Raw genomic sequence first — 24684 nt, 5'->3', positions numbered from 1 at the left:
AGCCAACTGATCACATCGTTGCCATAAATAGTTGCCAGTGGCAAGCTACAGTGTCTTGATCAGTCTCTTGTGTCAGTCTGTGGATGAATACATCAGTAAGAGTTACTAGGCAATTACCCTTTGTACTCTCTGTGGGTGACAGAGTGTATAATTTGTATGTTCACCTTCTAGCCTGCCCTTTAGAGATGGGCTTTTTAATTGCATAGGACGTTTTCACTAATGGGAAAGATTTCAGAAACTGTGCATCATAGGGTATTATAATGATACGTCCTCAAGAGAGGTGGGGAAACACAAATCTGTCATAGTGTGATGACATAAGGTAAACAGTGTTTCTGGAAAGTGAGGGCAGCCTGTGAGCAGAGGAATGCATAACTCTGCAGAAGGCAATGGGTAATCAGAGTCACTGGAGTTTTGAGTTCACATATTGTTCTTACAGTAGTTGCCATTTTTCATGTTCAAATTCAGTGTAAATGGATGAAGAATTACTACTGGAATTCAAATCCAGTTGATGCAGTTAATTTACCCTGACCAGTTTCATGAGAGAGATTGGGTCTCTTTGGGCTAATATTTCTCACTGGCCCCTGAGAACAGTTGCAGCTGTTCTCTGCATTCCATGTAGAAGATTTGCAGTTCACACTGTAAAGTACTCCCTTGCCCACATGCTGAAGACTGCAGTTGTATTTCGCATGTATCTGCTAACAGTCCCACAGGTTAATGGGTGACTGTTTTCTTGGAAAGATGCTAATTGCCTCTGCAGTCATGTGCCTTTCGAGTGAGGAAATGCATACAGTGTTCTTGTGGCATTAGTTGCAGTAGGTCAAAACTGGCACCAAACTGTGCTAGCTTTATAAAAATAACTAAGTTTTGTTATTCTGTAGAAATAGAGGTTCCTGGGCCCGAGAACTTTGTTTACTTACAGTAATCCTTAAAGTCATCCTCAAAATGCCAGGGTAGAAACAAGGAGAGGAAAGAAAGCTACAGCTCTTTGTTAATTTCCGAGTCTGTAGGTTGATGGGAGCACGTTCCTGCTGTTGAGATTTATTTATTCATTTATTTATTAGTACAGCTATTGGAGCTGTAATGTGTTACCTTTGATTGTTTGGTTTTGAATACTATTCAGTAACTGTTTCTTTAGTATTCCTTTAATGATACGTGCAGGACTTAAGCTTTTAGAAAGAACCTAAAAGTAGGTTTAAAAAAGTTTTTGAGGAAATGGTGGTGGTTGTGGCTACCATAATTGTTGTTTCTGAATGGAAGTGTCCAAAGTCTAATAGAAAGACTAACTTAGTCTATCTAGTCTTAGTCTCCTGAAGTATATGTATATTGTGTTGATAAGGTATGTAGCGGTCTTATCCCTGTGGCAGTATCTGAGACTTCAACAGGCTTTGCTATTCCATTTTGGAATGCAAATAAGACCTTTAATTCCACCATCACCATCACCACCCCCTTCCAGGAACAAAGTGAGCAAATCTGGGGGAAAGGAAGAAGGAAAAGAGGAAAGAGGAGGCTGTAGTTCTGCAATATGCAGAGAATGATTGTAGGTCTCCCTGAGTCAGATCAGGAAAAATGTGGCCTTCCTGTGTTAAGATTTGAGCCAATATGTATTGCCAGTTCAGATTTGTTCAGAAATACTGCAGTGTTAATGTTTTGTGCTGCTGCCCTTTGCCCCTCACCAGGTATGTCCATTTGCTTTGGAAGGGTTCTTATTGCACCTCTTCTGGCTGTCCACATGCCCTTTTGTTAGCACTGTCTCCTGATCTGCTCCCAAGTCCCTGCAGGTCACTGGTAGAATGTCACTCGCCTGCATTAAAAGCATGTTTTTAACCCTCCCTCACTTTATTTTTAGACTTTCATTGCTGCTGGACCTTCCTTTCCATACCTTTGATTTCCTCTAAGGGGGTAGGAAGGATTGTCTCTGTGGTAAGGACAATCACAGATGCCTGGGAAAATGGCTCTGTTCTTAGGAGAAAACCCAGAATCTGGGCTTCTTGAGTTCCCCACAGTTCCCCAGAGGTAGCCTGGGGTTCAGGGCAGAATAAACTTCCATAAAGACTGGTCAGTTCTAACTCTTTGACCCTTAGCCTTTCACTGTTTAAGGTGCATTTCCTGGTGTGTTTTGCTAACACAACGTACCAGTGTTGCAAGCGATGCTGCTCCTGGGCTTTGCATTGCTGTACTCACAGTGGTTGCTTTTTTTCAGTTTAGGAGAGAAAATGCAAGCTTCTATTTTCCTGCTCTGAAAATGCTAACTGTGCCTGAAATTAGCCAGTGGAGGATGCAGGTGTGTGCCCTAGCCACGTGAATAACTTGTACCCTGCACACATGGGAGCAGGAAAGTCTATTGATGCATTATCACACAGATTGGTGAAATAACTACATAACGTTCAGAACAATGGATTATTCTCTTGCTTACAGATACCAGTTGTATATATTGTCAGCTTTTGTGCAGATGTATAGCTACAGAATTAACTAGGGCCTAATAGTGGTAATGAGAACATCTGAAAGCATCTGGAGCATATGTTGCCTCCTGTATTGCTCACCTTTTCTGCATATTTGACCCTTTCATTGCCTTGCACAGCTTTGGTACTGGAACATTATTTAGTAGCTGTCAAAAATCAAGCTCTGATAGAGCAGCTCTGGTCAGCAGGGTTCCAGCCAAGCTCAGGACCCAAAGGTTGTGTTAATTTTGGCAATTAGCCAGTTGCCCTCAGTGTTGTCTCCGAGTTTCTACTTTTTACAGTTCACACAGCTTGTGTCCTGATTCTTCTTTGGTATATGTATATTTAAGTTCTCATGCTATTATCATCTTTAGATCTTAAACTGTCTTATTTAATGCAGTCTAAAAACCAGGAGGCCAATGGCTGTGTGATGCTGTGGAGCTAGAGAATAAGCAATTGGAAGCAGCATGTCTTTGAGCTATATCAGTTCATAAAAATGAGTGTCTGGGGATGGCTGTTTTACTCCTTCATCTTTTCCTCACCCTTCATGCACAGTCACTTACAGATGGTGAAACCAATGAAAGTCCAAACAAGCAAGTACGAAAGGTTTCTAGAAGGTAGGTAGTGGGCAGATGCTTTCATGTCTGTCAGTTCTTGTGGTGGAGTCAGGCATGTCTGGAAGATGTTGACAATGATGCAGATTTAGCTGGTGCCTTCAGGTGATGAAGGTCCATAACTACCAATACAGGAAGATCCTGCAGTGGGACCATAGGTGAGGGTTGAGCCTGACCCCAGGGAACTTAAATCGTGCCTTCAGATAGCTAAATGCTTGGCCCATAGCTATGAGGCAACAGCTGGGGTGATGACGTAGTAGCTTCTGGAGATGGATGAGGTGTTTCCCCCACCCCAGATTGAAAAAGGAATATGAAGGGAAAATTTAAGTGAAGGAATCGATGGTTAAGCAGAGTGCAGTGCCATCCTGCAGCAGTGGCAGTGACTGTCCCACCTGATGACAAGAGAAGGTGCAAGCTGTCTTGTTTGCATGAGCTTGCTCAGGCTGGACATCAAGAACACATGGGTGTCTTGCAGCTTGCCAGGCTAGCTGGCGTTGCTGTTAGTACAGTATGCCTGATAGTCTAAGCAACTGTCAGCATGGCAGAGTACATCCATACGTGCATCCCTATGGTGCTATCATACACATGGGTGTGTGGGGTAAATGGGAAATAGCAAGCAGCAAACACATGCCTTAGCATCTTGTGAATGCATTTCTTGGAGATGCTGTGTGCCCAAGGCTTTATAAGTCCTCATTTCCCCAGCTCTGAGCCCCCTGGCAGCAGAGTAACATGGGGGATGTGTGTTACCAGTCTCTGAGGCAGCCTCTTCTTTGATGTTCAACCAGATTGTTTGAACATCACCTTCCCCATTCCGAAGTTCTGCCTCCGCTTGTGATCCTTCCACACTTCTACCATGACACTTTGCTGCCAGTCTGCGATCAGTCCCAGGTGGTACATGGAGAGAATGACAAGGTTAAAATAGTTCTTCTTTAGTTTTTATAACTTCTATCTCAGCGGTTTATTCTGTTTGGGGTTTTGTTTTGTTTTTCTGTTATTTCTCTGCTATTTAAGTCATTGAAGGCACTGCCCACTGCAGGATTTTCCCATTATAATTTCCTGCTCTTGCTACCATTGTTTCATTTCTAGCCACAACTCAGTTATAAGCAGCCACTGCCATTCTGATCACCCTGTTGCCCAGCCTGTATCTGTTGATCACCCCAGCCTTTTCTTTGACAGAGATAAAAAGTCACATTTTTAAAAACACATGATCACATGAAAGGTGATTATCATCAAAACACACAATTTAACATGCATAAGCAATATTTAAAGGGTGAGAATTTACCATACTGCCACTATTGTTTTTCTTTTTAAAGCACCATACTATCTGGTCACTGGGTTTTAAGCACAGGGCTATGTGCTGAAAGCTGCAGAAGCTGAGAGCTGCTGTGTGATGCAGAAGCTCAGCTGGTTAGCTGCTTCCAGCAGTTTTCCACTGAGACCTGGTGGATGCTGTGGACTAGGCTGGCTCATCCATCATCAAGCTGCTGTACCTTGCAGCTCTGGATCCATGGAGTTTAATACTGTCCTGTATCTCCCCCCGTAGCTTTGTGTCAAACTTCAGTACTTGGAGTCAGATAAAGCTTTACAGTTTTACTTTAGAGTTCAGGAAAATGCTGAGGGAAGTATTATTGCTAACACATGTAAAATCTTGACCGCTGAAAGCCATTACTCTGCAGACTTGCTTTCAGTAGCGTTAGGTGAAGTTCTGTTCAAAATGCCATTGGCTGTCAGTATGCTATCAGTGCTGCCAGTCATGGGACTGAACAAGTGGGGGTGGCAACAAGCAGTCAGCAAAGGAAAATAAGGAGTATCTCTCAAGTCAGGAATAACTTGAATTTCTGATGTATGCAAGCAAGCAAAAATGCAGTCTTATCCACTCCCTTTTTTTTTTCCTTCCCATCTTTTTCACTTCATACTGTGCCTATAATTATAGGCCTTTTCTAGAAGCTCCACTGGTTTTGAAATGGTATTTTACTGTTTTAAACATTTTTCACATCAGTTACTGAAGTAATAAGGGCGGAATAATGACTGTTTGCCTTCCTGTGTGCTGGCAAATGATTTTTCAACATAATTTCATTTTGCCTGAAGTATAATCTTTATAACAATAGATAGCTGATCATATATTCACTTCTCAGTACCCCTGGAGACAGATTTCATGCTGACCATTTAAATGAGTATTATCATGCAAGTACTAACAAGACCAAGTGGGAATAACTAAGCTATGTGTAGGCGTGAGAACCATAATGATTCTGATAAATTCCCACGTTACAAACCAACCTGTTTGATTTGCTTCAGTACTTACTTTAATGGGAGCAAGGTGATCTAAGAGGAGTTTTGTTGATGCTGCTTTGCCTATGGAAACTATAGAAAAGCTATCTGTAGTGATGGCATTTTACTAATGCGCATTTTTCTCTGGAGCAGTGGTAAGGGAAGGAAGCCAAGTTTAATAACCAGGAACACTACTTTCTCTTTGTTTCATTGAGGCAGTTCTTAAAAACCCAGGAAACTTTCCAGAGCGATACGATAAACTTTTGGATTAATGTGATAGGCTGTTACCCTTTTCCTTATCTATAAAGTCATGCATACCTATGTGATGGGTTACTTTATATATAGAGAGGATTATAAAGTATTTTCCATCTCTGTTGCCTTTAATATCTTCAGGCGATGTATCTAGTTCCAGTCTTGGTACAGATGATTAAGGCCTCGGGCAAACCAAACCAGGATTATTTCATTTTAAAATACACTTCAAAAACTCACACTTGTTCATATGGTATCTTTTATGTTCCTTTGCTCCTGTTTTTCTTTAACTTCAGTCTGTGCTTGCTGGAATGTTAACATTATAAAATAGAAGAAGGGTTTGGAAGCAGTGGAATAACCTCCTTATATTGTATGGTTCCCTAAAAATTACATCAATAAAAATCTAATCTTCGTGCCTTGCAACTATGGTATGATTTTACTGTGATGTATGATATCTTGTTGTGGTTTTCTTCTCTATTTCAGGCCAAACAAACAAAGTAGCCAAGGAGGCAGCCAACAGATGGACTGGTGGGTATGCATTTATATTGCTTAACACAGCTTCAGACTAGGGCAATTTCAGTAAAAGACCTACTCATTGATAAGAATTCTACACTAGATTAGGACCTGATGCAGGATAGACCTCACTTACAAAAGCATGCAGGAATATAGTTTACTTACAAATGATCACGGTTCAAACAAAGAGTATGTTTTCTGAGTTTAGTGACTGAATGTACTTCACATCACATAATGGATTTGTTGTTCTGGTGCAGTCTTGCACACCGCGTTAAGACCTACGATTTGTTTTCTTGATTGAGCTGAAATCTCTTAACATCAGGAAAACACTAACAGAAAGAGACTGGAAATGGCTATGTCCAGGTATTTGGAAGTTTAATTCTCCTGTTTTGAGTTTTTGTCTGTTTCTAAAAAGTAGAACGTTTTGTGGAACCTTAGTGCTGCTATCATATGATGGATGCTAATATAACGTAGGTATTTCTCATACTAATCTGTCGGCTTTGACAAGTCGGAAAAATGCTGCATGGTTTTTAGGATGGTTACTGTGGTAACATTTTCATGGAAGTTTAACTCAATCTTATGTTGTTGCTTAGCTTTGCTATATTGCTATGTATTTCCATTTTGCAGAGCAAGCAATATGTATGTCTTTTTTAATTATTTAGAATATAATTTGTAATTTTTTGGTTAGAATTCATGTACTACTGATAGACTGCTCTCCCTCATTGGTTATGCCAAGTGCAGTAGGATATCACTGTCATAGTCTTTTGACTATTACTACTTTATAACTTCATTTGCACTGGGGATTTTACTGCATATGAGGAAATGAAGTTATGTATTTGAAAATGACTTTGGGAAGTACTATTGTCAGGGCTTTCTACTGTTGATGACAGGCTGTTCTCAAGGTCTTGAGAGAGGTAAAGGAACTATGCCTCAGCCTGTAGAAAGTGCTTTTGCTGTTTAATTAGACAATTAGGTTATGTGCTGCAGCATATTTTTCTTCTCACGAGACAGTTTTAAAACCAAATGTCTGATGGCTAAAGACAAGAAAATATTTCTAAGGTGTATAGGGACAGAGAACACTTCCTGTCTTTAATGAATGATGTAATTTATGGGTGTTAGGAATGACGTAGTGAGTTTCAATCAATACTTCAGCGACAAATTATGTTAAATTGAAAAGGCTGTATATGCTAAAATAATAGTCATGCGATGCTAAAAAGAAGTGCTGACTAAAATAAAACTACTTTTTATCTTTTTAACTTTAAAGCAAAATGTGTGTTATCTGAACAAACAAAAGCAGGACTAGAACGGACCTTGTAGTTAATTTGAATCTTATTTTCGCAGTTGTAGACAGTCACACAGCAGGTGTCTAGTTGAAAAGGGACATAAAAAATACTTATTATGCATATTCACACTTAGCTCATCACTCTACAGCAGGCTTACACTGTAATTGTGCCTTTCAGTCTTCCCATAAGAAAGAAGCAAGGAAAGATTAAGGGAACCTCCAAAAAAAAGGAAGACATATTTTACTTAGTATCGAGTAAAAGGATGTCATTAACAAAAGCCTCCCTTTTTCTGTTCTAAATCTACTTAATAATGATATTCCCCATTACGTACCTTTTTCATCTACACAGAGATAATGCAAATGGAAGGATTTTGTTGTAGCCAAAACTAATTCATGCTTCCCTTAAATACTTAAAACTGGATCTTTTTCATTCTGTTTACAGATAATATCTTTTCAATAAAGTCCTGGGCCAAACGTAAATTTGGATTTGAAGAGAGCAGAATTGACAAAGGTTTTGGAATCCCAGAAGATTTGGATTACATTGATTAGTGTTCAGCAGCTGATGACTGACACAGTTGTACATAGTTTGTTTAAATATTCTCAGTTGGCATTTCAATGTGTAGCTGAATCCTCTCCAAGCAGCTTTATAATTTGCAGGTTTTGTTAAAGTTAATAAAATGATAAAAACATGTTGAATTTCAGTTTTTTCATTGTACTCTGTGGACAGTAAACCTCTTGGTTTCATCCCTGAGACAGACTAAGAATGGGCAGGGGTTATAGGAAATAATTATCACAAAGTCCTGAGACTGGTTTTTACTCTTCTTTTGCTTAAATGGGAGTAGTACTAACAGTGAGAAGCTCCAGGGATTTACATTAGAATATGATGAAGACTTTGAAATGGATACAGCAAGGGACAATAAGGAATACAAAGATTTCCCTTTCCCCCTTTCCCCCCTCCTCCCTCTGCCAAAGAAATCAACAAGAGCCATAATCCATTCATGGAAAATAGTGAGACAGTAATAATATGAATAGAAAAGCTGAGCTCTGATTTCAAGTTGTTCTTTACAAGCAGTCCTAGCAAGTCATAACATTAGGCATGAAATTTTGTTTAGTTTTGGAAAATACTAGTTTATCAGAGCAAAATCTGTTCCAGTGCATGTGCTGGATTTGACACTGAGAAAGTGTCAGTAGTCAAGATTGTTGCTGCAAAGAAGGAGCAAAGACCACCCATACATGCATTTGCACCACAGTACACCAAGGTTTAGGATGCTAATCTGGGATGTGGGAGACTGAATTCAATTTCATAGAATCATAGAATAGTTAGGGTTGGAAAGGACCTTAAGATTATCAAGTTCCAACCCCCCTGCCATGAGCAGGGACACCTCACACTAAACCATATCACCCAAGGCTTCGTCCAACCTGGTCTTGAACGCTGCCAGGGATGGAGCATTCACAACCTCCGTGGGCAACCTATTCCAGTGCCTCACCACCCTTACAGTAAAGAACGTCCACCTTATATCCAATCTAAACTTCCCCTGTTTAAGTTTTAACCTGTTACCCCTTGTCCTCTCACTACACTCCCTAATGAAGAGTCCCTCCCCAGCATCTCTATAGGCCCCCTTCAGATACTGGAAGGCTTCTATGAGGTCTCCACGCAGCCTTCTCTTCTCCAGGCTGAACAGCCCCAACTTTCTCAGCATTTCTTCATACAGGAGGTGCTCCAGCCCCCTGAGCATCCTCGTGGCCTCCTCTGGACTTGTTCCAACAGTTCCATGTCCTTTTTATGTTGAGGACACCAGAACTGCACACAATACTCCAGGTGAGGTCTCACGAGAGCAGAGTAAAGGGGCAGGATCGCCTCCTTTGACCTGCTGGTCGCACTCCTTTTGATGCAGCCCAAGATAAGTTTGGCTTTCTGGGCTGTGAGCGCACACTCCAGCCAGCTCATGTTCATTTTCTCATTGACCGCACCCCCAAGTCCTTCTCTGCAGGGCTGTTCTAAATCTCTTCTTTGCCCACCCTGTAGCTGTTGGTGGGATTGCTCCGACCAAGGTGTAGGACCTTGCACTTGGCATAGGTAAACTTCATGAGGCTGGCATCAGCCCACCTCACAAGCGTGTCAAGGTCCCTCTGGATGGCATTCATTCCCTCCAGCGTATCGACCGAACCACACAGCTTGGTGTCATAGGCAAACTTGCTGAGGGTGTGCTCAACCCCACTGTCCATGTCACCAACAAAGATTTGCTGTTCAAAACTGAGCATTTTGGGGTTTATGTACACTTTTCAATTTCAGGGTAAAAAGGCAGCCATCCAAAATAACAACAGATTTCAGAATGCCTCGTTTTTGCTCGGTGACATTTCACAAGTTTACTTCTAGCTCTGATTGGTGTGTGGCTACAGAAGACAGGGGCAGAGAATACAGCCTGGTCTTGTACCTCCCATAGTTATGAATTGGAAGATGGCATTTCTGCTGTACAACTACAGGATATAAGCTTTACCTTTTGGAGGCAGGTGGTAGATGTGTGTATCACTGAAACGTGACTGTCTGCCTTTTATGCAACCTCTGAGAAGAGCATCACTGAAAAGGTGACATTTAACTGGAGATATGCGCAGAAGACAAGCTGTCTCCCGTGACCTTTCCAGTTAAACAGTTTCCTATCCGCTCAGTGCACATTAAAACCCAAGGATTTCAGATGTGCCCCTGCTATTGTCATCTCATCTATGAAGACAGCAAGGTTCTTGGGAAGATACCAAGTGGAAGATTTTCATCTCATAGAGGTAGCATAGTGGGCTATCTATTGGCTAAGGAAAATGTGATGCCTGGCACATAAATGTAATGACAATAAAATGTCACTGTCCTCACAACTGTAATTGCAACATTTCCTTCTTTGTGTTTGGGAAGATTTTAGTCCTAATATATCTAATACTTAATGTATAACATCTTACAAACTGATTAAGAGCTTACCAGCTGCTAAGTGGTAAAAGTTAAATGCAAGCAGGTAGCATGGAGCAGAGTGCAGCTAAGTGATGGTGCCAAGCTAAAGTATTGATGCACATGTAGCTTGGGTGGTTGTTCTTACTCTTCTCTGTGTGATGTGAAACTCTAAAGAAAGAGTTTTATCTGTAGAATCTAAGTGATTTTTTTGTCCCCTAAATGTCTTTTTTTTTCTGTAAATCTCTTCTGTATCATCTGACACGTGTAGGAATCTGCATTTGAGAGCGCGTATCTGCCACACATGAGAGGATGACTCAGAAGGCTTATTCGTATGAAGGAACGCTGGGCACGTGAACTTGCTGGTGGTTCTCACCTCTTAGAATCAGTTTTTTACATGACTAAACTTCTCCTCCTCAAGGAGCCGCAGGTAATTTATGGCCTGTAGCAGTTAGCGCACTGCGACATCGGCCTGTGTGGATGAGGGTTTCTTGCTGACTTTTACTGCTTTGGCTCCTTTCCAAATTCAAGAAGGAAATGAAGATGACTAGCTATGTAAGTTTAGCTGCAATATTGTGGCTTCCTGTCTGTAGGGTGAGAGCACTGTGGACTGTAATAAAACCATGAAGTATAATAAATAGCAACTAAACAACTGTACTTGAGGTTGTTTTGAGGCTTGCTTAGAGTTGCTACAGTCGACCAGCATGAGCAGTACCTTTTAAAATGTCAAACACAGCCCTGATGCTTTGAACACAAAACTTTAGTTCAAGTGCAATGAATTTATAGTAATGAAGTCTTCAGTAGAGTTTTGGGTTTGCTTTACAGGTACAGGATAGAACACAGACGCACAGTCGTACCCTGTTTTCTGCTCCTCTCTCCTACTCCTGGTGTTGGTTAGCCAGCCTGGCGGGAGAATGTATGTCCTCCTGTAAGGACACAGTTTTGAAAGAACCACAACAGAAATTTCTCAGCTAAAGAGAGGCAGGGAATAGGTAGCGCATTGTCACAAAATGATGCCTATTCCTCTAGTGAAATAGATTCTTGCGTTACCTTTCTCATGATTCACTTTTACTGTAGGTGACTTTCAACAGGAAAAGCAAATCGAGATCTTTTCTGAGAGAAAAAGACAATTTGTACGTCTTGAATATTCCAAGACATTTTCGGACTGCTGCATCTGCTCACTTTTGGATGCTTTTCTTCTAAAGAAGATATGCGGCAGTCTGCTGAATCCCACAGTGTGAAGCCACGTACAACGTTCTGGTTTGAGTTGTGTGTTCTCTTTCATTTTTAAAAGAAGCTAAGGCTTTTGTTTTCTGCTGAGTTAAAAATCACCAGCAGTTAACACGATTTTCCTTCTCCTGAGATGTATTTGACTATTATAACAAAAATGAAAACACTCAATTGGATCTTCTGTCCCAGTTTGTTTCTTTAGACTCTTACTGAGATAGAATCTGGAATACTTCTAAAGAATGTAGCATGGAAATGATGGGGTTTAAACACTCACTTCTGCTGTCATTCTTGTGGTTATGTCACAGCTATATTATGTGTATGCCTTCCTCTTTTTTCTTTTTTCTTTTTTATTCTGCTCTGTAGGATTTTTGCCCAAGTAAGGTAAACACTTTCAACCGTTACAGTTAAGCCAGGAGGTCAGGCCCCTGCTACAATTCAGGTTTATAACTGCAGCAGCTACTAGTGCAAAGTGTGAAAATCAAACACAGTTGTTCTTAGCAGAGTCTGCAGCTCTCACAGGAGCAGTACCAGGTCCAGCTTTTCAAACTAATCTTCTGGGGAGTTTATCACTACAGCACCAGGCTGAGCTGCTGGGTAAGCATGTTCTTTGGGTGCGATTCTGATTAGCCACTGTGAAGCAAACCTAGACACAGGAGAAACCTAGACACTGTATCTGCCCTGAAACAACCTATTTTTCGTCAGCTTTTCTTTTAACTAGCCATCTGCCTGCTCTGTACAATGCCAAGCATGAGCTCCTGGGCTCCATTTGTGGTACTCACAGAGCATTAAACTGTTAGCAGTCACCGAGGTTTAGGTTTTGACGTAGTTCAGCTGCTAAACCCTTCATTAATTCATCCTCTGAAATGTCATTACTTTTTGGGGTTGTAGTTACCTACATGTTTTAATAGGGAAAATCCAGGCTCTGAAGCAAACAGCACAGTGACGCCGTGACCAAGCGGCAAAGCTGGAACTGAAACTTACTGAGAGAACAGTGCAAAAAGAAACCCAGCCTGTGATGTAGACTAAGAAGTTTGATACAAGAGCTCCTTAGAGAGTCCTCCTGTCACCTGGGCTTATTTCCATGAGCCAGATGATCTGGCTGGTGCTTATCTTCACTTGTTTCTTGTAGTGATGAGGTTTGTATGATTATGTTTTTTTGTCATTTCTCTCCTCCTTTTCCCTCCCCGTGTTCTTAAATTTCACAGTGGATTTCAGCCAAATTCAGTCTGAGGCCCTGCAGTGAGAGCTCACGGTTTATCTGTTCTCCTTGGCTAGCTGCCTGATAAATATGGGCTTTCCCTTTCTCACCTGCCAGTTTAGGGACCTGATAAGGGGTAGAGCACACGGGATGGAAGAAGGAAGGAAAAATGTCAAAGATGGCTGTAAAAGACCAAGAGCATTTAGTTTCTGCTGGTGGCGGAGTTTATGTGAGGGCAGCCTTGCTGGGGCTGAGTTAGGAGACTGTGAGAAGGAACAGGGATCTAGGAAACTGGTCTCTTGGCAGACAGACTTCATTACTTCTGCTGCTCATGATTATTAGTCTAGGGGTTTGTGGTGCTATAAATTTACACAAGGCTTTGCTGAGACAGCAGTTAGGTGTCTTGCCTAGTCTACAGAATCAGCATGCCCCAGAAGTGCACATGCCTGCTAGCTTCAGCAGCTGCAGTCCTTGGCTAATCCTCAGTGTCAACAGGCAAGTGGACTCTTCTAGCTGCCATCTAGAAACCATGCTTGTGTAAGTATTCTTCTGCTTAAGGGATCTGCTTCACAGCAATGATATCCTTTCTCTTCAGCTTCCTTTTTTCCTTGTCCCTTCTGCGGTTTCTCCTCCACTGTCATTTCCCTTTCAGATCTGCTTACAGAAACCACGTAGGCTGAGCGAGCAAAGCACTGCAGTCTGTACAGATGGTTGTCTGTCTTACTCCTCCGCTTGCTGACATGCCTTTCAGCATGCACACCTTCCAGTGCACAGGCATATAGGAAGGCAAGCATCTATGCTTTAGCCTTGCCTCTTTAAACTGCATGTGCAGAAGGTTGCGTGTCAAGAAGACTAAAGAAGGCAAAACCAGCTGTGAACACCACCACAAGCACCACTGAACTTTTCAGGGTCACTTCAGAAGCTTTATAATGTCCTACAAGTGAACAAGGAATTCTTATGCTATGGACAATGTGGTCATCTGGTCATTATTTCACCCTAATCTAGTCAGGAATATTTTCCTCTTGGAAAAAAATAACCTTGGTTAAGTATTTATAAAGAACAGCTTTCAAGCAATACCTGCTGGGCAATTTTCTGTTTCAAGTCGTTTGATGAAAACCCAAGTTATTCTGAGAAACGAAGTGCCTTTCCACATGAAAGGCTTAATTCTAACTGAAATAGCCTGTCCTCTTGTTTCAGAAACCCTGACTGGTCTGTTGGCAACCATCTCCAAAGTAAATCCTGTAACCAGCACAAGGGGCACCTTTCTTCAGGTGGGGTGATGAAATTCAACTGTGCCACTGCTGACGCTCAAAAGGAAAATCCATTAAAAAATATGGCTCCTAGGGAAAGCCAGGGGAGGAACAGATTGTGTCTGAAGTGAAAAGGGCCCGAGTTACCACCCGCACACCAAACCCGCATCTTACAGGCACCCACCTCTTTCCTTGCCCACCTTTGTTCCTGTTACCTGTGTTCAAGCTCTGCCTCAGTAGCATTCCAGAGATCACATTCTTATGCTGAGGTGCAAAATTGTTTGGGTTTTTCTCATTTATGCAGTCTACAGTGGGAAAAAGATAATATTATTATTTCTTCCCCTTTCTGTTAAGAAAAAAAGGGAGGAGAGGAAAAAGTCAATCACACCATGTTTTCCTGCGTTACCGTTACTAGCTACGCAAAATAACGCCTCTGGCTGATCCAAGCATTCTGGAGGATTTTTAAAGCAAGATGAAAGTCAGATTTTCGTATCTTGTTTTCAGTTTTTTAGAGAAATTAATTGGCTACTGAGTTGGATAATTCTCCCCTCCCTATTACTCAGTACTTGGTCAAAGACATAATCCAGTGGCAGGAATGCTTTTTGATTAATTTTTTGCATGCACATCAATTAATCATTATAATAAATTCTAGTCCTCTGTGGGCTTTCTTTCCCCCTAAAATATACTCTAGGGAATATGCTTTTGACTATGTTTTTAAATGTCAGTCAGTTCCTGAGATCACTGATTAAAGAAACCAAAGTCAAGGCTCTGTAGCAGACTCATTTGGTAGTCCATGGTCATTAATATTGTATCTATTTGAGAAGGATATAACACTGAGAAGAAATAACACTGAAGAAAATGATACCAAGGGCTCCAAAGCGTGTGTCTCAGTATCATCTGGTGAAAGGCGAGCAGCTTTATTTTTACTTTTTTACTCTTCACTGATTTCAATGAGGTGTTTATTGTTAGCATCCTCAGCTGTTAAAGAAAATAAAGGGAAGAAGAGCCTGGATGATACGTTCTGGTTTTGGTATAACTACTGGCAAAGGTTCAGCAAGTACTTTGTTTTAACAGATATTTTGAACAAATCAGCTTCAAATCCATCTTCAGAGTCCATCAACTTTTTCTGGTCCTTTCAAGTAAAGGTGTAACAGAGGTACTGGTTTACTGTTCTGTCCTTAGATCGGACAGAATGGTAACAATGAAAACAGTTAAAATAATTCAAAACCAAAACAACTGAAAATGTTTTGTTCAAAACTGGGTAGCACATGTTTGAAGCTGTCTCTTTCTTTCTGAAAAGACACCAAAAAACAAACCCAAACCCCCAAATCAAGCCAGGAGCCCTTTCTTTAACCTAGGAAAGCCATGCATGTCTGAGTAGGGCATGTGCATTCGCTCTTTTGAGTGGGCATGATATAAAATCTGGGGTTGCATGCATATTTTCATTCTTCTTATTCTTCTTTGATGCTTATGCTAGTTACTGAAATTCAAAGTTTCCTGTTAAGCGTCCTTTACTGATATGCAAATGTGGCTGTTAACTTGAGAGGAACTTGGGAAATGAAAAAGGGGAATTTAATTTGGAATTTTTTGTTCTTTGTAGGCTTTCTCCTCATCAGTCTTAAGCCAATGGAGCGGGCATTGTGTGACCTCTGTTTTGGACCCAATCCCTGAATTAGAAAAATATAAATGAAAAGCACTGATTCCTAACTTACTGTGTAACTATCTCCTATACCAACCCCCCAGCGGCATTATCCAGCTGTTGGTAAGGAGCAGATGTAAAACAACAGTGACAGGTCTTTGTAGACGTTTTTGCCTTTTTCTGATTACTACTGCTGGTTAGTTTGTCTCTGTCCTGAATTAGGGCCAGAGGGAGGAGGGTTCACTGCTTAAAAGCACTATCAAGAGCTACACTTAGATCTACATTTGATAGCAGTTCTTCTCTCAGTCTTTCTAGACAAATTTATTTTTGACATAGTAACCCTAACAAACGCTTATCTTGGCGAGTGAGTGGTGAATAATTGTGCTTTTTCATTGTAAATGAGTCCATAACAGTGTATGCAATCTTTTTCAGTTAAATACAACAATTCAGAGGACCAAGCTTGCAGGTGCGCTATGGGGTCACTAAAAGAAACCATTTGTTGTCAATCCATCTACTTGACAATGTGTGGGGTTTTCTTAAGGTAATATATTTCAGGAGCTTTCGTTTCCTTCAGCAAGCCAATGCCAATGGTTGTGTCGTGTATGGGCAATGGCAGTGATAGTGGGATACATACCCTCAACTTTTACTGAAAAGAAAGAAGTTTTGCCAGGAAGCGAGCACAGTAAGAACCTTGCGAGCAGAATCAGTGTACCTGAAGAAGAAACATTCTCCAGTAGAGATGTTAGAGCAGATCCCAGTATCTAAAGGGGGCCTACAAGAAATCTGGAGAGGGACTTCTTACAAGGGCATGTAGTGGCAGGACAAGGGGAATGGCTTTAAACTGACAGAGGGGAGATTTAGATTAGATGTTAGAAAAAATTCTTTACTGTGAGGCTGGTGAGGCCCTGGCACAGGTTGCCCAGAGAAGCTGTGGCTGCCCCTTCCCTGGCAGTGTTCAAGGCCAGGCTGGACGGGGCTTGGAGTAACCTTGTCTAGTGGAAGGGCTGGAACTAGACGAGCAGGGGGCTGGAACTAGATGAGCTTTAAGGTCCCTTCCAGCCCAAACCAGTCTGTGATTAAGTCTTTACAGCTTGCTTGACTTCTGCGTACTTTGAAGAGCATCCACATCTGGTTGAGGTAATTTACTTTCTCATCCACTTGTGCACTCACATCCTGCACAAGCCCAGAGTTCGCCTCTCATCTTTCTCCACCTGACAGGTGTCATCTTATCTTGGGTTGTGGCTGTTAGAGGCTGGCCCTGGGAGCTTGTGCTGCAAGGTTCTCCTTCCAGCGCTGCGGGTGGCTGTGAGCCCAGATACTGCTCCTTGGTTACTGGTGTGCGGAGAAGAGCCTTGTTTCTGTCTGGAAAGCTGAAAACCTCTTGATAGCCTTGCATGGTAATTTTTGTGGCAGTGCTAGTACGACATTATTCCCTTTATTTTAGAGCTCATATCCACTTACTCTGTCCCTTTGAAGTCTGAAATTCAGATAATGCATGTGTCTGGCCTCCTGTCCCTCAGCATTCAAGGTCTAGGAGAAGCAATAAAAATGGAAACTAAATTCAAAACAGAGTAAAGGCTGAAGATGAGGGTAAGGAAAAAAACCACCTCATGTCTTCTACTCTGAAGTCAATGTTTTAACACTATGTGTTGAGAGAGACCCTAAAAACATCTTCTGTACCTCATGCTGAATCCCAGATCAATATAAAATGGCTTTTTTTCTTCACAGAGGATGAGTATTATCACTTGCAGTCTCACGCAGCTACCTCCAAGATGGGAAACCTTGGGGCAATATACACAAGGAGCTTTTATTTGCTTGCATTTCCATTTAACAAGAATGAAAATTTTAGGTGCCAGTGACTTCATGCTTGCAATAACCATTATTATAATGGCTTTTTATTCCCTGCTGCAGAGGGATACTCTCTGGCTGTGCAAGGTAGTACCTCCTCTTCCTTTAGGACTTGAGATACCTTGGTGGAAATTAACCCTTTCACTGTGAAGAGCAGACTTGCAAGGTGATGGGCCCATCTTAAAGGTCACAGCTTTTCCTGGCTTTTTGAGATCAAAGGGCTGGGATAATGCAAAAAGCCCTCCAAGCTCAATGTAAAAGGGTGACCTGTTTCTGCTTTGGCTGGAGTAAATCACAGACGGGCAGTCTGGGGTTATGTGTTTGTTTCAGCGTATGCCAGATTTTACAGATGAGGTTAGTTGCTTTTATCAGCAGTTTCCTCACTGCTGGTGAAGGAAATATTTGCCACCAAGGTGCGCAATCAGCATCATGGTAACCCTTGGGGCAGCAGGCATTTCTCAGTTGGGGAATGAAACCCAAGCTCCTTCCTAGTAAAAATGAATGACACAGAAGAAAATGGCAGGTTAATCAAATTAACTCATGGAGGGGTGCCCACCAGCCTCTAGCTTTTGCTCATTGAGAGATGCAGGGCCAGCCAGCATGGCTGAAGCTGTATTCTGGGAGAAACTTTCTTTCAAGGCCCCTGCCCACAGCTTTGAAGGTCATAAAGGCACAGTGATACGAAGATGTGACAGCTCCATTTAGCATGCTATTCCATGCCAGTTTAAAACGTGTTACTTTGGTTCTTCAGACCATATGATCGGGTTATCATCCCAGTTAGGGGAATGAGATGCTGCCGGTTCGCCATCCTTTAAAAATAAGCTCTGTACCATAAATGCTTTCTTGTTATTCTCCAAATCAGTTTCCATGGTAACTGTCACTGGAACAATCTTTTTGTCGATGAAAAGGAGGAAAATAATTTCCTTTTTAGGAATCCTCTGCTCAGCCTAGTAAAATTCCCTTTTTACTTGAACCCTATTCACCTCTAGGGAATCGGGATTCTTTCCTTCATTCACCTCCACCAACTGTGCCCTGGGTTTCACCTCCACAATTTCCATCTCCCACTCCTTTTTGCCTTCTGAGTTGAAATTGGTACCTTTTTGCCTCAGGGGTACAAATCTGGGAGGTTTGTGCTACAGAATTCTTGGTGTGTGGCTTCCATCTTACCTTTCAGCTAAAGCTGCTTCACTTGCACACCCTTTTTATCAACCAGATCTGGGAGGAGTGCAATCCAGGATGATGCAGGATACTGGCCTTTTCTTCCTTGCTGATGCTTTCTTATGTCTCCGTCCCAGGACATGTTTCAGCCAGAGCAGCACTTGATGCCAAGGCAGAGCCTTGAATCTGCTGTACACCGTGGAGCTTCTCTGGAGGAAAGCTTGTGATGGCTCAGAGATTAGTCATGCAAAGCCTCTGTGAACAATCCTCAAACACCACGTGCTTTGTAATGTCTTTCTGCAGAAACAGCTGTCGTGTGTTGAAATGAAACGTGAGATGCAGCTTCAGCCCACTGTGGAGAAAAGCATCTCTCTGCAGCATCAGAGGGCTTCCAGACTGAAGGCGGTTTGTTGATAAACGTGCCTCCACCAAAAGCAACTTAAAGCACAGCTCCATTGCAGACCGGCCTCTGGAAGGGACTAGCCTTAGTGTCTCTGCATTAGCATCATAAACAGTACTGCTAATTCTTTTATTTCTTTCTTATGCCCCCATTTTACCTGTGAATTAAGGAAAAGATCATACTCCACGGGGCAATTTCTCTAACTGAAGCTTTCCTGGCGTGCTTCATGCACAACACGATCTCTTTTTCTCCTGGCCCCTCAGCAGGTTATTGAGTGTTTTTCAGCATCTGCCTTGACATCCCAGGGGGATTGGAATACAGCTCTGCTAAGTAAATCATCCTTTAATGCAGAGGCAATTGAGCCTGGTTCTGAATACAGCAGGAATATGCAAACTAGATGAAAGTCATTTTGCTTACTGCTGTTTTCAGAGCCCCAAATACCTTGGATACAATCTGGGATCTCAACAGCGACTGGCTGTAAAGCAGTTTTGTTTTGTTTTTTTCTGAATAACTGCATTTGGAGTTGACAGAAGCCTTGTGTCCTTTTTCACTTTGAGGATCAGTCTCATCAATTCAATGCTTTTGAAGGATGGATGCATTATCTTCAGCTACTTAAAGCAGAAATCCAAACAAACCAACTACCAAGTTTAGTCCGTTATGCTGTTTCTGGTTTGGAATGGGAGGGTTTTCCAGGAGAGTTATAGGTGAGTTTGCTCTCTTTTTCCTTGAGAAAGCTGCATCCTCTGTTTTCTTTTCACACACTGGTCATGCCAAATAGGATAAAAAAATACCTTGAATTTTTCCCCAATGGAATGGGTGTAAATTGAATGCTTAGATTTGTATAAAGCAAAGAAAGATAGCCCTGCTCTCTTGCTAAAGAATCATGAGTTGGCATAAAACCTAGATGTGTCTCTTTGTAGGTTAAGAGTTACAGTATGTCCATGCAAACTCTTACCTCAGGTTGCTAGGACCATGAATCACGTGGAATATATGATTCTGGTATTTTCCTTGCACAAAAAACTGACCTTTTAGAAATACCATCCTGTCCTCCTTGCTCTTGCACATCACATTAGAATGTAAATATATAATTAATTTTAGAACATTTTCTCCTGTGACTTTTTTGACCTTTCAGTTTAATGTAGTTTCTGTTGGTAAGATGATTACTCAATGAATGCATTTAATTGTTTTTGTTGCATATATTTGCATAATTGCAATTGCATGGCCACAGATAAACCCAAGTAGTAAGGCACCCATTCAGAAGTTTGCATCGAGTCGTGATCTACACCTTTATATGCTCAATTAAGAGAAAATATTATGTCAACAGACAACATAATTCCTTTAAACAGTATTTTTAGCTTGAGTGGTATCGCGCTTTTATATCCATGTAATTTACTGTCCCCCTCTCTCTAGTCCCGTAGCTCGTGTTCTTCACACATGGCACAAATGTATTTTCAGGCTTAAACTTTCACCCTTTTTTGCTGTAGGAAAAGCGGTTATATATATCTGTCCTCTTGGTGTTTCGGGGACTCGCAACAGTGATTAAATTGCCTCTTGAGGTTCTTATGCTAACAGTTTCTAGCCTCTGTGAAGGAATATTATTAGCATGAGTTCTACTTAATGATTCAAAATGTTTAACTTAATTGTAGACAAGAAAAAATGTTACTTGGTAAGTTGTGGGGTTTTGTTCTACTGCACTGATGAATGCACACAGATGTGAAAGCCAGTTGGCCTGCTCCTGGACCTGAGGAGTTTGATGACTGAGAACAAGGTCCTGGTGTTACCCCATGTACATGAAAAGGGGTTTGCAGTGCCTTGATGTGAGAGCATGGGGTTGATGAACCACCCTTCTATAGCATGGAGACCAGACATGGGGAAGAAAACATTGGCAGATCGTAGAATCACAGAATGGTTAGGTTTGGAAAGGACCTTAGGATCAAGTTCCAACCCCTCTGCCATGGGCAGATGTTGGCCTTGTGGCATTTGAGCTTCTCCTCAGGTTGGATAATGGGCTTTGGGCAGCTGAATGGTGCTCCAGGCTGCTGGAGCAGTACTGGATAATGCCTGTGGGAAGTCAAACCTACCCATGGGACTTCATGCTGATTTTTTTCTTCCAGGACATGGATAAGTCTGCTCAGCTGAGCCACAGCAGTGGTAAGCAAGGAACAGGTAGGTGGATACCCACCACCTCACAGACCTCAGCACGCAGCAGTAATGAGCCCACGCTATAATTTTGGCGCTATTTCTTTGAACTTGCTACTCAGTTTTAACAACTGAATGGGTCTCAAAAATGGAACAGAAGTGAGAGTGAGGGGCCCTGAACGTCCCACAGAGCTTCTGCAGTGGGTATTCACCCTTGGCTCTGGGCCCCACACATGCAGCTTGAGGGCAGGGCAGAGGGGCAGGCACTGTACCCACCGTGCAAGCAGGGACTCAAGCCCCTGTGGGGCCTGCAATGGGAACATGTGCTGTCCATCACCAGGCAGGAATGCTCACAGCTGCAGGAGGCTGTCGCATCGCCAGGCAGCCTCCCTATGCCCCTCTATTAGCCTTCCCCCTCACAATAATAATGCACTCAGAAGTCGTTTAGCTGTAGGGTTGCCATATAAATTTCCTTAGTTTAAAAATGGCACTTTTGTAACCTGCAGGGGCTATATCCCCAGCTGGGGTTAAACAGGGTGTGTGTTGTGTTGCCTGCCTTTTGACATGTGGGAATAAGCTAGTAGCTTGTTAACAGTACCTATCAAGTGGGAGAAGAAAAGTGGCTTTAAACCCAACTCTGGCGAGGAGAAAAACTAAATGGAAAATATGCGTTTTTAATATGCCACTGGGTAAATTTATAAGAGCAGAACAACATTCGTTGTAACCTGATATCCCTCAGGAATGAGGGAAAAGCTGACTGCTTGCTCCACTGAGCCAAAAAATAAGCAAACATGTAAGTGCAAGTGTGCAGTCAGCAGCATAAGGAATAATGCTTCAGAAAGCCGGGAGCAAAGCCAGAGTGTTGCGTGTTAGAAGGCTAACAGTTTCACACAGAAACACAAACTATTACTTGTAACCTATTTGTATGATAGCCTTCAACATCCTAAAGAAAGTCCCAATCCTTCTGCATTTACCCAGCCCCCAGGTGGCTGTTTTGGCAGAAGCTGAGGAAATACTGCATGTTAGCCATCTTATGACTTCTCGATGGAAACTGAACAGATTTTGGATGTAAACATGTAATTCATTAAAATAACCAGAATGTATTTCCTAGGATGGGTAGGCTGGTTCAGAGGTCTGCCTGTTCAATGTTTTATCAAGCTCTTTGCAGCAACACTGCAGTTGAGTGTCACCCAGCATACACAATAGGTTTGGGAAAGCAACCCTGCATGGCCTTCAGTCACCCAGCATGGTATATTTTTGGCATGGCACGCAGAGAATTAGGCACCCAGCTCCTGTGGCTGGTGGGATCCCCATGGCTCCTCATCCAGGCTGTCCTGGAGCTGTACCGCTTCCCGCTCAGCTGCAAGGGCTGTGCTGCTGGGAATAGCTGGTGAGAGAAGGGCCACAGCCCCTGGCATGTCAGCCCAGCAGATGAATGCATGCACATCCCTAGGAAAAGGGCAGAAGTGCTGTGAGGTGAAGCCCTGCGCATCAGAAATGTACTCCCCATAGGAATTCAAAGTACTTGCAATTATTTGGAAGGAGGCTGTACAAGTGCCAGTGTTGTTTGCAGAAGACAATGAGAGCGATTACAGTTGCAGGAAATTGCAGATGTTCTGCAAAAAGAAATAAACAAAACTAAAATTGCTTTCTGAGAAATAAAAAAATCTTCAGAATGTCCAAATCATCTGTTTTTTCTGCAATGCTTTTCTACATAGCATCTGCAAATGGATTAGAAAGTCATCAGTATCCAGGCTGATCCCCGGCTACAGGAATAAGAGAAAAACATTGCTCTTTCTGCTTTTCCCAGGGCATCCCTGCTCCCCGCTCTGCTCTGGGATCCAACACACGGGAAGGGTTTCTGCAGAGACCGCTCCAGAAATCAAACCATGTCAGGTGAGGGGAGCAGTGTGGCTCCTGGGCACCCATGCCTGCCATCCTTGGAAGAAGCATTCATATTCACACGTGACATTTGACGTCACTGGTCAACTGGGGCCCTGAAGGGGACTTCAGTGCCCTGTATCTGTCATGAGGTAGTCAACTCTCACCTAGGATTTCCCTGCTCTAAGTAATATAGGCATCCAGAACGGACTGTTGTTGATGCTATGGGTTGAGCTTGAGTTCCGTCATCCTTCCCGTTTCCATGTCAGACAAATTGTAGTGATCCATCTTAGCCTGCTGCCCACCCCACTGCTCCCCACATAGCCCAGGTGCAAGCCAGTGCCTTTCCTTGTCCCCTGTTAAAACCAGCCCTGACAGGAGTAAAGCCAAATGCCAATGTTTTGGGATAGTCAGGAAAACTTTGTAGTATCAAGTCCTAGTCCTCAGCGACACATTTATGTTTTCCCTTGTAGTACTCTGGCTGTCCTTTTCCCTACAAGATTAGGCCCTCACTAAATTTACTCACAGCAAGGTGCTCGGGAAGGGAGCTCAGTAAGAAAACTGATGGCAGCAGCTGTGCTACTCATCTGGAAACAGGTGAGGCGAGAAGACACTCATGCCCAGGGGTGATGTCCCCTCATCATAGTTCTCATGTGGCAGACAGTGACCCCCACCCTGGCTGGACAGCCTGACCTGCACATGCATCATGATGCACTGGAACCGAGCACGGCAGCGGCAAGCCCCACCAGGTTCTTTGGGAATATAAAAGAAAGAGGGGACCTTAAAGCTGTGGCAGGAAAAATCCCTGGTACTTCACAAAGTGCATGTGACGTGGTTTTTCCAGGTTACCTAAACCCCCCCTCGGCTTCAGATGGAAGTGAAACTCTTACTCATGGTCAAAACTGGAAGGTGGGGGGAATAACTTCACACAGCAGCATCTTTTCCTCAATCTGCTTATTCAATCAAATAACTGCAACTCGCAGGTTTCCAATTGCTCCCCTAACTGCCCTCTGGCCTGTACCATAAAGAAATAAACACATGCAACCTCTTTTTCTTGCAGCAGAACATCTGTGACCCATTAACATCTGATGCCGGGATGCAAAGCCAGCTTTGGAGCCAGGCCTGAAGCACAGCTCGGGCAAAGCAGTTGTTCACTTCTCTGTGAGTTTGGCATTGCTGCTCTCTAATATTTTATCAGCATGTTTATTTTTGTTATAGTAGCACTCCAGGACTTCAGCAAAGAGCTACAGCAACATTTTACTGTGTTTAAGTAATCTTTAAACAGTAGCAGTTCCAATTTGGGTGTATTTTGAAGTCTTTCTTATTTCTGTGCTGTGTTTTTTCAATGTCATCAGTGCCTCTTCCTCCCCCAGCTGCATCTGTATGCACGTGGAACTGCTGCATCTTTGACAGCTAAGATTCTTTCTGGCATACTGAGACACTGAACTGATTCTGGTTTACCAGAATTTGGGCTAAAATTTCCCATGCCCATTATGTACCTCCAACTAGTTTATTTTTCTCATTTTTAGTTGCAGTGAAAAGCAGCTTGGCTGGACTGAGGTTAAGTAAAACTACATTTTACCCCTATTAAAACCTTCCAGAGCTACTGAAGTTGAAAATTAAACAGTAACTTCACCATGGCTCG

At 42.4% G+C, this 24684-nt stretch overlaps 1 protein-coding gene and 1 long non-coding RNA gene across 3 annotated transcripts in view; both read left to right on the top strand.

Annotated features, from left to right (window-relative positions):
* The window catches only part of MND1 (meiotic nuclear divisions 1), a 42434-nt gene extending 34376 nt beyond the window's left edge, over nucleotides 1-8058 (top strand). The window contains exons 5-6 of one of the 2 annotated variants that reach the window (XM_061373839.1): nucleotides 6053-6097; nucleotides 7807-8058. In XM_061373839.1, coding sequence (XP_061229823.1) covers nucleotides 6053-6097; nucleotides 7807-7913 — 152 coding nt within the window. In that variant the 3' untranslated portion in view covers nucleotides 7914-8058. The remainder of the gene's footprint in view (nucleotides 1-6052; nucleotides 6098-7806) is intronic. The other variant, XM_061373829.1, reaches the window with a different exon arrangement.
* A 1551-nt stretch (nucleotides 8059-9609) lies between these two features.
* LOC133223284 (uncharacterized) lies at nucleotides 9610-24346 on the top strand. The gene is made up of 2 exons (XR_009728516.1): nucleotides 9610-10726; nucleotides 18757-24346. It is a non-coding gene; the product is annotated as an uncharacterized LOC133223284 (long non-coding RNA).
* Nucleotides 24347-24684: the final 338 nt, after the last annotated feature.

The sequence above is a fragment of the Neopsephotus bourkii genome, unplaced genomic scaffold, assembly GCF_033783945.1.
Source record: "Neopsephotus bourkii isolate Nb327-2 ecotype Australia unplaced genomic scaffold, CSIRO-AGI_Nbou_v1 NB_168, whole genome shotgun sequence".
In the NCBI taxonomy this organism is placed as follows: Eukaryota; Metazoa; Chordata; class Aves; order Psittaciformes; family Psittacidae; genus Neopsephotus; species Neopsephotus bourkii.
Note: the sequence above shows the minus strand (reverse complement) of the source record. Positions and strands in the feature narration are given on the sequence as shown.